Genomic DNA, 14,539 nt, shown 5'->3' with positions numbered 1-14,539 from the left:
CTCTTTTTTCAGCTTCATCCCACTTCATTTCCTTGAGAGAGAAAGAAAAACAGTTTCACCCATGAAGCTATTTTAGCAATGGGTGTTTGGCAAGAAAACAGATCACAACAGCTGTGAGCTGTAACGATAGGCCCTTAATTTTTTTTATTAAGTGAAGCTTAAAATGAAAAGGACAAAAAGATTTGGGAATCACTCCACACGCTGCAATAGGTGTCCACACACTGCAATAGGTGGTACCGACGCCAGAAATTTGTGGAGCAAGGCAAGTACTTGCCTCAGTGCCAACTCTATATAAAAATACTACTCATATGCCATCCAGTCATGCTGTGAGTGTCTAAGCATGAAGATAAGAACAAACTGCATCGGAGTTATTGGGTCCCACTAGTAGTGCTATCACGCATTCATGCCGTAGTCTTGGAAGAGTGATGTCCTTTTTTTAAGCAAACAAATTAGGTGAGGATTATCCGCATGAGCACTGTAGGGACCATACGCATGACATGTGGATCTCAACTAAATATGGGAGGAGAGAGAACTACAGTAAACTCATGCAGTAGCAGCACAATACGCACAAGATCCGTGTAGAATGGTCCATACCCCATTTTTTTCCTTTTTGAACAGTGTAGGACCTATTATTTTTTAAGGACTATTTCATTCACATGCAGCTCCTAAATTTGTCTAGAGTTCTCCTATAACTCCTAATACCTAGGATTTCCATTTCTGACACCCTAAACTTATATTATTGTACCAACCAGGTCCAAACCCTTATCTGACGTCGCCCAAGCACTGATGTGGCTGCCACATGGATTGGGCAGGAGGTCCAAACCTTAAACTTGCATTAATGTACTCTTTCTAGGTTTCTCTCTCCACAAACTCCACCGTAGAGCAGCTTCACAAACTTCAGGTTTTAATGGAGCACCTATCTAAGTGCTCTTAGAACTTCATCCTTTTTTTCGAACTGTATGTGTGGAGCTAAAACCGTTTGAAAAAAAAACATAGATGGGAGCTGAAAAACATGGATCAGAGCAGTCCCCACCCCCTAAGTATGCAAGAGTGTAATCTATGACCTATATAGAACCGATTTTATTACAAATACAATGAATATAAGATCTAATAAGCACTAGAAACGCGGATAAACCTGAACAACTAATAAGATCAAAAAGGTTAAGCCCGTCTTGCTACAAAAATGAATGCAACCAAAGACCGGATATAATTTACACTAACATTTAAACTAAATATATATCGAAGATCACATGGTGCAATAAAAAACATGACAATATATATCTTAATATTGTTAACAAGACTTTGTTAACATAGCTTCCACACTAATTTTCACTAAATACATAAGAAAAACATCCTATACAGTCATAATAATTCAAAACATTTGGCCATTAATGAGATTGTTAAGGCCAGTCCAATTGAAGATTTCATCTCACTGTTTTCAAAATTCCCATGTATTGGAAATAGTGTGGAAAAGTTTTATTCCATTAAACTCTTTTCATCATATGAAACTTTTATCATATCTCATCTCTCTATTAATACAATGCCACATCAGCTTATAAAATGCTCATGAAACTCTCATGAAACCCTGATCTGCCATTCACGCTGACTTCAAGCAAAACCAACGAAAAAACACTATTTTGTTTGCATTGCTCAATAATGAATATACAAGACCCTAGTCGACTTTGATGATGAACCTATGTTGATTCCGCCTAGATTCACCCTCTCCCCCCCCCCCCTATCTAGACATGTGTTGTCAATGTTGTATATATACTATGAAGAACACATCTTTAACGATGTTTTACCATTGACTGCTTGTCATGAGGGTACCCGGGACGATGATTTGTTTGGAGGGGTATCGACGTATGCATGAACTCGATGGTGAACGCAGGGAGACAACGATTTATACTGGTTCGACATGCCACAAAATCACGGGGCCCTACGTCCAGTCTAGGGTAGATAATATATTACGTGATGCGCTATCTGTAGTATTCTCTCTATCTTTCTCTATATGATCTCATCTATCTGTTCTCTTATTCTGTTGGGGTCGTATGTTGAGGTTGTACCGATCTAGGAAGTCCTGCCCTCCTTTATATAGTCCAGAAGACAAGAGTCCTAGTCGGTTACAAAGTAGAAGTCCTAATAGGATTACATAATAGCAATGCTACTAGGATTACGTATGGGAAATCCTAGTTGGACTAGATATTCTCTCTTCTATGTGGGCTATCCCGTGGGTCCCGTATCGACAAGTCCCCGAGCATTTCATGGTTGAGCTCTAGGAACTTCCTTGTTCTTTCTGATCTTCATCTTCGTCTTGTATCTATTATGGGTTCCTCTGCAGTGACTTGAGATGGTCTTCTTTTATTTGGTTGGTTCACCTTGATTGACGTGCACTTTCTCCCCCGAGCCTCTTGCTTTTTGTGATGAAAAAGCTGGAGGGTCCTTTTGGTCTATTCTCTCTGGGTTCTTTCTTTAGTGAGTGTAGCCCCCGAGCCTCTTGCTTCTTGGGCGTCTAGAATCTGTCCTTGAGAAAAAGTTTGGGGGTTTTCTTTTTGAGGATATGTATCATGTAGCCCCTAAGCCTGTGTCCGAGTACTTGTAATTACAGATAAGTTTTTGATCCATCTGAGTTGTTTCTAGACTTTTTCGACCCTTGACGCGCTTCATCTGGGTTGTTTCTGAACTTGTTCAATCAAAGTTCTTTCTAAACTTGTCCAATCCTTCACGCACCTCGTCTGGGTTGTTTTTTTTTATCATCCTGGGTTCTTTCTAAACTTATCTGTAATTTTGACGCACCTCGTCTGGGTTGTTTTTTGATCAACATGGGTTCTTTCTGAACTTGTCTGATCCTTGACGCATCTTGTCTGGGTTGTTTTTTACCTATCCGGGTTCTTTCTGAACTTGTCTGATCCTTGGCGCACCTCGTCTAGGTTGTTTTTTGACCAGCCTGGGTTCTTTTTGAAATTGTCTGATTTGTTGGTTGAGTAAGGTAGCTCTCGGGAGCGTGTCCTTCCCAATGGCATGGTACAGATGTAGCCCCTGCATGTTAAATTTAAAAATATGCTATAATTGACGTTCCAGATAGAAAGTCAGGAGCATGTCCTATATATGAATAAATAATCAGGGGTGGGCCTTGGTACTATGAAATGCATGTAAAAATTTTCGCGTCTTGCTCTTGTTAGGCCATGTAAACTCCTCAGGTAGCGTCATGTTACGTTTAAGCACCACGGTCCCTGTTATCGCTGCTCATTTATCGAGACTTAGGCATAGAAGAGCCAAGGCTTAATAGATTAAGGCATGCGCTACCCAAGTCCTTTAGCGACCGTTAAGAGAAGACTAGAACAGTTAGCCTGTGCGAAATAAAAAGAATGTGTCGTGTCTTGCTCTTGTTAGGCCATGTAAACTACCTAGGTAGTGTCCTGATACGTTTAAGCACCTTGGTCCCTGTTATCGCTGCTCATTTATTGAGACTTATGCACAGAAGAGCCGAGGCTTCACGGATTAAGGCATGCGCTACCCGAGTCTTTAGCGACCGTTAAGAGAAGACTAGAGTGCACGATGCACACCCATTGGGTGTCATCCCGACTACAAGCTCGGAGATGTGGAGTAGTCGTGGATAGTGCGACCACAGAGGCGCACAAAAATTATTCGGAAATATATTAAAAATTAAAATTTAAAGCGTGAATTAGCTTGATTGTAGGCCAAGTTGTCAATCGCCGTAGCTGAGTAGTTGGCGTGGCGTTCAAGTAGTTCGCGTAGCATTCGAGTAGATGGAAGCACCTAGGCTTGATAGCTCGCTTGTCGTTTGATGTAGTCGAACAGCCTGATACAGTCGAACAGTTTGCTTGTGGCTCGGAGTCGATTGTCTGAGACGTGAAATCCTATCGCAGATTGTCGTTGCTATGAACACAACGAGTTGTCGACGAGAACCGCTGCGAGTTGCCAACGAGGGCCGACGAGTCGTGATCTTGATTTCCATCGAGCTCTCGAACGCAACGCACCGAAAATCCTTACCTAGCGCGCCAGCTGTTGATGTAGTATTCCTTTATCTTTCTCTATCTGATCTCTTCTATCTGTTCTCTTGTTCTGTTAGGCTTGTGTGTTGAGGTTGTGCCAATCTAGGAAGCCCTGCCCTTCTTTATATAGTTCAGGAGGCAAGAATCCTAGTCGGTTACAAAGTAGAAGTTCTAATAGGATTACATGATAGCAATGCTACTGGGATTACATATGGGAAATCCTAGTTGGACTAGATCTTCTCTCTTCTATGTGGGGTATCCCGCGGGTCCCTCATCGACAATCTTGGACCATGTTTGGTGCGATTAGTTGCTAATAGTTAGCTAACTAATATAGTTTTTAGCTAATACTCCCTATATTTAAATTATAAGTCGCTTTGATTTTTTTGTTCATCCATTTTTCTATATATCTAAACATATTATTATATTTAGATCCATTGTAAAATGGATATAAAAAAGTCAAAGTGACTTATAATTTGGAATGAAGGGGCATTAGCTAGTTTAGTTGGACCAATGAAATTATTGTTAGTTGGGTATTCCACTAGCACTTAGCTAAACCTTTTTGATCCAAGGAGCTAACTATTAGTTTTATAGATCCAAACGTGGTCTAAAAGCATCTCCAATCGTTCTAAAAAAATACTCCCTCCGTACTCGTAAAACATGTCATTTTGGACAAGGTTTGGGTCAACCATTGGGAATATAAATCATCAATACCTTTTAAGTTGTTGAGGTTGCAAATGTGAAAGTTATATAAATGGATTTGTCTTGAAAAATACTTTCATAAAAGTATACATATATCACTTTTCCATAAATATTTTATAAAAACAAGAGGTCAAAGTTGTGTTTTGAAGACCGTGTCATTGTCCTAAACGACATGTTGTATCAGTACGGAGGGAGTAGTTGGTAAATTAAGGAGTTTTCAAGTGGCTAAAAAAAGTTGGGAGCATATTTGTTGAGTTTTTACATTAGTTTTCAAAACCACGCTCCTAAAATATAGAAGACAATTTTGAATCATGAACCCCGAACTATTTCTAGATCATCCAAACGCTTTTATACTTTCTTTCTCTCTTACATGTTTGTATTGAAAACCATGTCCTATTCTTTATTTTTCCCATGTCCTTCCACCTCTATATTGGTAGAACCATATGTGCGCTTATAATTTTCACATGATTGGGTTGATTTTCCCAAGTGTGGAAAGATTGGGAGTTGAGATATAGAAGTTGTTGGAGACTAGTTTTTGGCCTAGGTGCATTCAATATAGAAAATGCACCAGGTGAATTATATATATATATATATATATATATATATATATATATATATATATATATATATATATATTATATATATATATATATATATAATGAAATTGAAAAAATCAGTACAAGCAGCCATGACAGAAACAAAGGAGCTGACAGCAATGGGTAGGAGAAACACCTTTTTTCTTTGCACTTCTCTTCTTCTTCTTCTTTGTGTTCTTTTCAACTGCGCTTTGGAGCCGTCTAGTCTTTGCACTTTTTACGACCCGAGGAACTCTAAATGATATTGATCCTTTCAATGTGTTTGTGTCACAGTTAGTCGATACTAAAGGAACCTCATCAGTTTTTTCTGGCTCCTTGCTTAGAGAGTTATCCACTTCCAAAACTAAATTATCGACGGCTTTCTCCAAGTGAACAAGAAGTTGTTTTGACACTGAGCACTTCAGTGCAAGGGATGTCGCCTTTCGTGAGATGCGTGCAGCATGTGTTTTCATATTTTTCTTTTCCGCTCCTTGTTTCTCAATAAAATCCTCTTTTCGCATATTTTGTCCATCTGTTTAGTACATATTTGGACGGCAAATTGAAAACATCATTCACACTGAAGACTTTGAAGGCATGCTTGCATAGTATACCTACATGATAATGATTCTGTTTTCAATCTTGATTTATAACAAACTGTATTGTAATTTAAAGTGTCTGTACATACCTATGGACTCAAACTTTCTGCAGGAACACGTAATGTCCATATCTACAGCGTTGAAGATGACAGTTGCTCCATGAACAGAATGCATATGCGTAACCATATATGTCAAAACTGACCCATCTGTTTGCAACAATTTACAAGAGAATGAGAAATGCAGTTTAAATTCTTCTTCAAACTCTGAATACATCCTCCTTGTATATGATTCAGCTGCAGTCTTCAACAAAGGCAAATTTGGGCTATAAGTAATCGGGGTTTTTCGACACGAGTTAAATTCCGCGTCTAACTCATTTTCATGAAGGCTAGCAAAAACCTTCTCACATTCTACAAGAAGCTCTGAAAGTCCAAGTCTCCTACGGAATCTTTTCTTGAATACATTGTTCATGCCTTCACTCCTTTGAGTCGAGGCCATATTAGCTGTAAATGAATCACGGTAGACAATAGCCCACCTTTTTCTCAAATCATATAGGTTTGCCATCCATTGGTTCTTCTCAAGGTCATACTTACTCGACAATTCATGCCAATTCTGGATGAACATATCTTCAGATCTATCTTCATACACACATCTCTTAAAATTAGGTAGAAACTTATCAGGGTGCTTCTGAATTACATGCCCGAGATGTTTAGTGGCGTTAAGATAGATGTGCCACAAACAGAGAGGATGGCTTATATTCCTAAATACGTAGGCAATTGCTCCTGCCATGGTTGCGTCTTGATTGGTGAAAATTGTACTTGGATGCTTTCTTGACATGGTTGTTAGAAAGGTTTCAAAGAGCCAAACAAATGATTCAATGGTCTCATTAAATACCAAAGCAGCACCAAAAATTATTGTTTGCTTATGATGGTTGGTTCCAACGAATGGTGCAAATGGCATTTCAAGCTTATTAGTTTGAAAAGTGGTGTCAAATGACACAACGTCACCAAAGCATGCATAATCCATGATAGAGTGACCATCTGCCCAAAAGAAATTAGCCATCCGACCATCGTCCTCATCTATTTGAATGGCATAAAAGAATGTAGGATCTTCTATCTGCTTATTCTTCAAGTATTCTAAAACTGTTTGAGCATCATTTGATTCTAAGTACTTCCTACGCTCATGACTAATTTTATTTTTGCAGTACATCTTTGAGAATGGAACTTTGTCAGATCCTCCATAAAACTCCTTCATAAACTCATATACCTGTGTTGGCTTCATTCCAGCTTGTCGTATCTGGTTAATCAACATCCTGTCCGCTTCTACAACACGTCGTTGGGATCTCAGCTTATGCGATTTATTTGGACTAGCAAGATAATGATTGTGATCAAGTACAACCTTTTGCACTGTCCAAGTCCCCTCTCTGCTGACACTAAACTGAACACGTGCATCACAACCTGTCCTTGTACTATCCTTTGATGTCTGAGTTTCTCCATGTCCTTGGCAACTACAAACAATATACTTTTGACATATACTACCATCTCCTCGATGCCTTGTCTGGCTCTTATACTGAACCCAACATTACCAGCATAGGCATTATACATCTCATAAGCTTTGACCTCTGATTCAAAAGTCATACTAACTTCAGGAATTATTCCAACTTTATCAACCACCTGTTGTGCAATCGAATCAGAATTAAAGCTATATCGCCACAATGTAGTTATTTATAATTGTCTTCGCCCTAGCTATTTAGTTAGAGGAAAAAAGACTGTTACCTTATTTGGTACTCCGTCTATCACTTCTTCAGCTACTAGATGATGGAGAGCGTTCCCATTAGCACGAGTGTTATCGTCGATAGCAACAATAGTGTTCTGTACAGTACAGTATGCACACATTTATACATGATGAAACTACATGAAAGATAGAAGAGGAAGATCAAAGACCAAATGATGACCATACATGTGTTACTTGCTCTCCCTTGACTCCACGGATAGAGGGAGAAACCATGGGCGATGAATTGTCTTGGGATGGCGACAAATTCTCTTCCTGGCATCCTTCTCCAATCATGCCGGCTCCATCGTCCAAGGGGACGGCGGTGCAAGGACCACCTTCCTGGCCTCCTTCTCCTGTCATGCCGGCTGCGTCGACGGCGCAAGGACTAGCACCTTCCTGGCCTCCTCCAGTCATGCCGGCTACGTTGTCCATGGAGATGGCTGCACAAGGACCACCCTACAAAGTATGCGATATATGTCACAAACAACACGTGACAATAGCAGACCTGTCTTAAGTAATGGTTGCATGAAACTTACACATAATGGGATGCTAAAGGACTTATGTGGTGTGGTACATTCTTGAACAGGAATATCTGGGGCCACTGACTCAACATCAGAGTGTACATTAAAATCCAATCGCTTTGCTATGCTCACTTCACCCTCAAGGATCATAGTGGCTACAAGATAGCATAAGCAAACGGGAGAAAATCAGTTAGCAAGACGATATTGTTGTACACACAAACATGTGTACAACATATAGGCCATCTCAACATATGCATAAAAATAATACAATTTACATCTAACTAAAGTCAACAAATAAACCAGCAATATCAAACTTTCATTTTAGTATAGATTGGACAATGAGGAAACCAAGTAGGAGAAAAAAAGACTAAAAAAGGTAACTCATTGATGGAACGTGTACATGGGGCATGCTGAACTCGAATCGACATTCAGATTTGGATATAATAAAGAGAAGTTGAAAATTATGATATAGTATATTGCCTACATTGTATACACTCCAGACTAATCCATTGCATGCCATGAATAAACAAATAGTAGCAGAATTATTGTTTTTTCCTTGCAATACCATGAAGCCCTGATTTCTACCTGCCGACTATGCAGTAACATTTTCAGCTTAGCAAAGCGTTTAATACATGCGTAATGAAAGAGCCATGATGCTGACCCAAAATCTAGGAATTTCTACTGCACATACACCACAGAAGCTCATAAAAATCATCTACATAACAAAAATATGTCAAAGAAATGTGAGAAACAAAAAACCTGGTTCAAAGAACTGACAACAGAAAGATCATAAGTTGAGAACTCGATCAACTTCAACAATGGAGGGAAGTGGGATGAATTTGGTGTTGCTGGGCAGAGGCACGGCGGCGTCCGCGTGGGCGTCGATCGGGAAGGTGGAACCGTGCTGGGGCAGTGGGGCGCCGAGGAGCGGCACAGCGGACGTGGCGGGAGCTGCTGGCGCCCGGCGACACCTTCTTGGTGGTGCGGCGGAGGTGGATGATGAGCGCCTACCGGCGATTGGCAAGAAACAATCTAATCACTTCCTTGGAACCCACTTCCTTCGTGTGAAAGAGGTCGGAAGCCTGAGGGCGATATCTTGCATCCCAACAGACAGCAGGAGGCCGTAACAGGCCTCTCTCATATAGCACAGCTCCAGCTGGAGGCTTGAGGCCTGGCCTGCCATTGACTCAAATTTTTATTTTTCTTTATGGCTCAACAAAATTGGGACCATCTGCTCAAAAAAAAAGGGTTGACCAGCAACTTGTTAACTAATAACTAAACAGAAATACTTTAGCAAAGAAGTAGCACTAAACAACAGTGTTTAACAGACCACAAAATCTCGATTTATAGATAGTTTACCAAAGTAAACCTCACTAGAATAATACTCCCTCTATTCATATTATAAGACGTTTTGGCCTTTTTTTTAAATACATTTATTTTTTATGTATATTATTATGTCAAGATATGTAGAGCAATTTATCTAGAGAAACCAAACGTCTTATAATCTGAAATAGAGGGAGTAGTAGTATGTTATAGCTTTCACTTAATATACAAGCTATTGAAGTAAAGTGAGCCACATTATCAACTAACATGTATCTAGATATCCACGTCAGCGAACCCTATCATCCACTATCTTTATTTAGGGTAATAGTCTATCTCCTCATGCAAGCTAAACTACCAATATTATAGTGCCACATAAGCCATCAGATTTTCATTCCAAACAAAAAAATCGTGCACTGTCATCCGTGACTCACACAACAACACATAGGGTCCAACACGGGGCAGCTAATTAGCAAACGTTCACTCAGATGGGTTTTGAGCGAACGCTTTTCAGACACATGCAACTTTCCTTTTTTTGTAAAAAAATTTCTGCAACTTTTCTTTTTTAGAAAGTTTTCTATTTTTAGCAAAAGTTTTAGATCTATGGTTTTCTATAATTAATTTTTATAATTAATTGGAATCATTCATAACTGTAGTTTTTATGATCCAATTATAATGGTGGACTAATTGTTTTATTATTAACTGTAGTAAGAATTTCATACTTTTTTTTCTCGTGCAGGCATATATGCCCGAATTTCATTAAGAGGACGGGAATGGTCAATAGACCTTACAATAAAGCCGTTAGCTGATGGTGGCGAGAGACCATCACCAAAGCAAACCGCAGCCTAGCTACTGGATTACCAAAAGTCGTATTACAAGACCACCTGGTTCTGCGACCATAAGCTAATCAAGTGAGCCAACGAAGAGTACCCTGCCTCGCACCAGCATTGCGCTTCTCTGATCACCTCCTGTGCGATTGCCGCCAAGTTGGACGTGATTCAGTTGAAGACCCTATTGTTCCACTCCTTCCAGATTGTCCAGGTGATGAGCAGTAGCAGGGTATCGAACGGTGGCCGGCTGTCAGCACTCAGCCGTTCTGTCTGTATCAGCCACCGAATTCCCAAGCTTTCCTCTGTCAGCGGCGTCAAGTCCTGTAACCCCAAAGGTAGAAGCAACCTATACCAGAGTTGCCTGGTAGTCACACACGCCACGAACAAGTGATCACACATCTCGGATGCCTGGCTGCACAAGTTGCAGTCATCTGAATCCTGTAGGCCATGCCGCAATCGTCGATTTGCAGTCCAGATCCTGCGGTGAAGCACCAACCACATAAAAAACTTAACCTTCGGTGGAGCTTTAGTCTTCCCTAATTCCTTGGCACCAAGGAGCGCAGTTGATCCTTTGAAAAAAGCTCTGTAGGTCGATGACACGCTGTACTTCCCATCAGGCGACCACTTCCATGTTAATCGGTCCGGCACATGCGGATCGAGAACGACGGCGTGTAGGATTGCCCACACACGCAGGTACTGAAGGAGCACCTGCACAGTGTCCGCACCATGAATTTCACGCGCCCACCGGTTCTGGAAGAGACCATCGTTCAGAGACATCTTCTTTCCTCTCGGTGAGATGGCAGCGAACAACTGAGGCGCAAATGAGCATAGCGAACCAACATTGGACCAATTGTCCGTCCACAGTTTTGCTGAGGCCCCATCGCCGATGATCACAGTCATGCTGGCGTCTATCATTGCGACTACATTCTTCTCAGCACGTGCCGGCAGTGTAGCCCAGCAGCGATCAGGCTCAACTCTGCTTAGCCATTCCCAACGTAGCCTAAGGGCCAGCCCAAAGAACCTGAGATCCAAAACACCCAGGCCGCCCAGAGATGTCGGACGACAGACAGTAGTCCAGACCAGTTTGCATTTTCCTCCTAGCGCTGTGTCAGTACCGCACTAGAGGAAAGCCCTGCGACGTCTATCAATCTGCTCAATGGCCCAGGTCGAGAGGCAACACGCAATGCTAATATGCACCGGGATCGCCGACAACGTGACCTTGGTCAGTAACACTCGTCCCGCGTGCGTGAGCAGTCCTGACTTCCAATCCTCGCGGCAACTGAATCCACCAATGCTTGCTCCTCTGCACGTTTCAGCCTCTTTAGCGACAGCGAAATGCCTAGATACCTGCACGGGAACGGGGCGACAACACATGGGAAGGCCGTTTGCACATCCAACATCATTTCTTCAGTGCAGCGAATCGGCGAGGCGACACACTTATCAATGTTGGCTATTAGTCCAGACGCCCCCGCAAATAGCAGCAGAATCTGCTGAAGACAGGTGAGGTCCTCAGCAGCCGGCGTGACGAAGACAACTAAATCATCCGCGTAGAGCGAGGCCCTATGCTTGATGGATCTTCCTGGCAGTGGAGCGAACGTGCGGAGACGATCAGCCTCCCGAATCATGGATCATATATATATATAACTTAGTCATAGATTTAATTATTTAGATTTAACAAGCATAAACCTAATATGGATTAATGTTAATCCGACTACATCCAATAAGGTCTTGTATGGCTCAAGATAACAGGTCAGGTGAATCTAAAGTTGTGGGATAAAAAAAAGTTTGTAATTAAAAGAATATCATGTACCTCATATCACTTCTAGTTGTTTATACACAATTTATGATCCATGTATGCACACTACCATTATGTGTCTAGATCCCTCGAAGACCTAACAACAAAACCTCTACTACTGTAAATATAATGAAGTCACTAAAGAGAATGTACGTAAAGTGCAGCTCCAAGAGCCATCGCTTCATCCGGTTTCCTCCGTATGTTAGGCTCCCTTCCATCAAAGTAATCCCTGACGAGGTTTTGAATCCTGGGTATCACGGCACTCCCACCGACCATAACAATCTCACCGATCTTGCTCTTGCTCCACTTTATACCACCTCTGTTCACCATGGCTGTTTCCACCAAGTTCATGACTTTGCGGAACAGATCATCATTCAGTTCCTCAAACTCCGACCGTGAGAGCGGCTCCGAGAAATCGACACCATCAACGAGGGACTCAACAATCACCTGGACATGATCTTGACTGCTCAATGCCTTCTTGGCATTCTCACATGCCGCCCTCAATTTGCCTAGACCGATCCTGTCCTGACTGATATCCACTCCGTGCTTCAGCTTGATGCGCTTGGCGAAGTAGTCCACGACCCTGTCGTCAAAATCGTCTCCTCCAAGGAAATTGTCCATCCGATACCCAAAGACTTGAAACCTGCCGTCCAGCAGCACCACAAGGCTCGCGTCGGACGAGCCGCCGCCGACACGCAAGACAAGCGCAGTGCCGCGCTCGCGCAGCTTCGTGTGCAGGCCGTGAGCGACGGCAGCAGCGGTCGGCTCTGTGACCGTCCAGACGACGTCCAGCCCGGCCATCTTGCCGGCGTACTCAGCCGCCCCGCTGTGTGCCGCGGCGAAATGCTGCGGGATGGTCATGACGGCGTACTCGACCGTGCGGCCGAGGTACTCCTCGGCCTTGTTCTTGAGCTCAGCCACTACCATGGACGCGACCTCGCTGAACTCGAGCTGCTTGACTGAACCATCGCTGGCCGTCACTTGGACGATCGCCGTGTCGTAATCTCTTGTACCGATCTTGTACGGCACGCGCTGGATGGCTCCCTGCACGATGTCCTCGTCGTACCAGCGGTTTCGCCTATTAACAGATCGAATAATGATACACACTAATCATGAATCCATCAATCAATTATATATAACCTAGCTAATATATATGTATTGTTTTTAGTGGAACGATATATACCTTAGCCCGAGCAAGCGTTTGAAACCGAAGATGGTGGCCTCGGGGTTGGCGGCGGCGTGGTTCTTGGCGGCCTCGCCGACGAGGGAAGTGCCGTTGTCGGTGAAGGCGACCCAGGAGGGGATGCAGAACTGGAACATGGTGTCGTCGTCGGTCGTCTTGCCGGAGCCGGTGTAGCCGGCGACGCAAGAGTTGGTGTTGCCTAGATCGATGACGACCACTTCTCCGCGCCGGTACCAGAACTCCCTCGGCCTACTGTCGGGGTACGTACTTGGGTCCTCGTCAAGGAGCATTTGGAGCCCGGGCGCCGTGGCCACCAGCACGCATACGAGGATGAGCACCGCCGGCAGAGTTACCGCCGGGCGGCGACCGCCAGCAGCCATTGCGACCAGAAGAATTACTAGGTCTCTTAGGTTTCGTTATCAGCTTTTTTTTTTATTGACACATCCGGTTAGGCCGAGTACGGTTTGGTTTGGAACTTTGGATAGCAAACATTGGTCGTGTCGTGTGTCCCTCGATCGGATCGGATCCGTTACGTAATACTGGACGACTCTGTTCAGCCAGCTCCGTGAGCCAGGGGCCCATGGCCAATACTCCGTTTGCAGATCAAATTAAGAGGGACGTGTTGACAGCCAAATATAATCGAGAGAGTAAAAGAACCAGAAAAACAAATTAAATTGAAGAAGATCAAATTTGGAACAATTGTACAAATTTCACCAGTTTCCTGAAACCGTCAAGGTAATTCTATTTCCCTGACGGTGTATTCAATAACCGTCAAAAAAATTTAAAACCGTCAGGGAATTTCATGTTTCCATTAGTCTGAGCTGATTTCGATAGTCCAATATTATTTCGAGTTTTTTTGTTGGGGACTCGCTCTATCTCGAAGGGTTAAACATCAGCCGGCTTATCAACCATAGAAATTAAACCATCAGCCGAACAACCCATTCAAAATTACATCCAAAATTAGGATAGACAATATTTTAATGCATCTTTGTTGAGAGTTAGTCCCTAGAGTTTGAGAGCTTTGAGTGATTGGGTCTTGATGCCCTTGTATCTTGACAATTCGGAGTGCAAGTCTTCATGACCTTCCAGTGAAGGTGAGGTAGCCTTCGAGTCGTCGACTCTCTCCATTCTTGGTGTGGAACGACAACGTGTTAGTGTGCAGAGGACAAGGAAGCATCTCTCCCTTAAATGGAGAAACCATGTAGTGGATACAACATCAAGGTGACCGCGAGTAAGT

The 14,539-nt window shown here is 42.7% G+C and overlaps 1 protein-coding gene and 2 pseudogenes across 1 annotated transcript; 1 reads left to right on the top strand and 2 right to left on the bottom strand.

The window, feature by feature from the left end:
* The window catches only part of LOC136507033 (ABC transporter G family member 41-like), a 13,576-nt pseudogene extending 13,500 nt beyond the window's left edge, over positions 1–76 (top strand).
* Positions 77–5,385: 5,309 nt separating this feature from the next.
* Positions 5,386–7,529, bottom strand: LOC136507032 (protein FAR1-RELATED SEQUENCE 5-like; annotated as a pseudogene).
* A 4,728-nt stretch (positions 7,530–12,257) lies between these two features.
* On the bottom strand, positions 12,258–13,682 carry LOC136507031 (luminal-binding protein 4-like). The gene is made up of 2 exons (XM_066501887.1): positions 13,303–13,682; positions 12,258–13,197 (listed from the first exon to the last, which is right to left on the bottom strand). The coding sequence occupies exons 1-2, from the start codon at positions 13,680–13,682 to the stop codon at positions 12,258–12,260; spliced, it is 1,320 nt and encodes a 439-aa protein (XP_066357984.1).
* Between the last annotated feature and the right edge of the window lie 857 nt (positions 13,683–14,539).

Source organism: Miscanthus floridulus, chromosome 15, assembly GCF_019320115.1.
Source record: "Miscanthus floridulus cultivar M001 chromosome 15, ASM1932011v1, whole genome shotgun sequence".
In the NCBI taxonomy this organism is placed as follows: domain Eukaryota; kingdom Viridiplantae; phylum Streptophyta; class Magnoliopsida; order Poales; family Poaceae; genus Miscanthus; species Miscanthus floridulus.
This window is presented reverse-complemented; position numbering and strand designations above follow the sequence as displayed.

Excerpts from the sequence above, each read along its gene's own strand:
- LOC136507031 (XM_066501887.1), bottom strand. The coding sequence starts at position 13,682 with ATGGCTGCTGGCGGTCGCCGCCCGGCGGTAACTCTGCCGGCGGTGCTC. Across the intron at positions 13,198-13,302 it reads AAACGCTTGCTCGGGCTAAG|GCGAAACCGCTGGTACGACG; the intron begins GTATATATCGTT and ends ATCTGTTAATAG.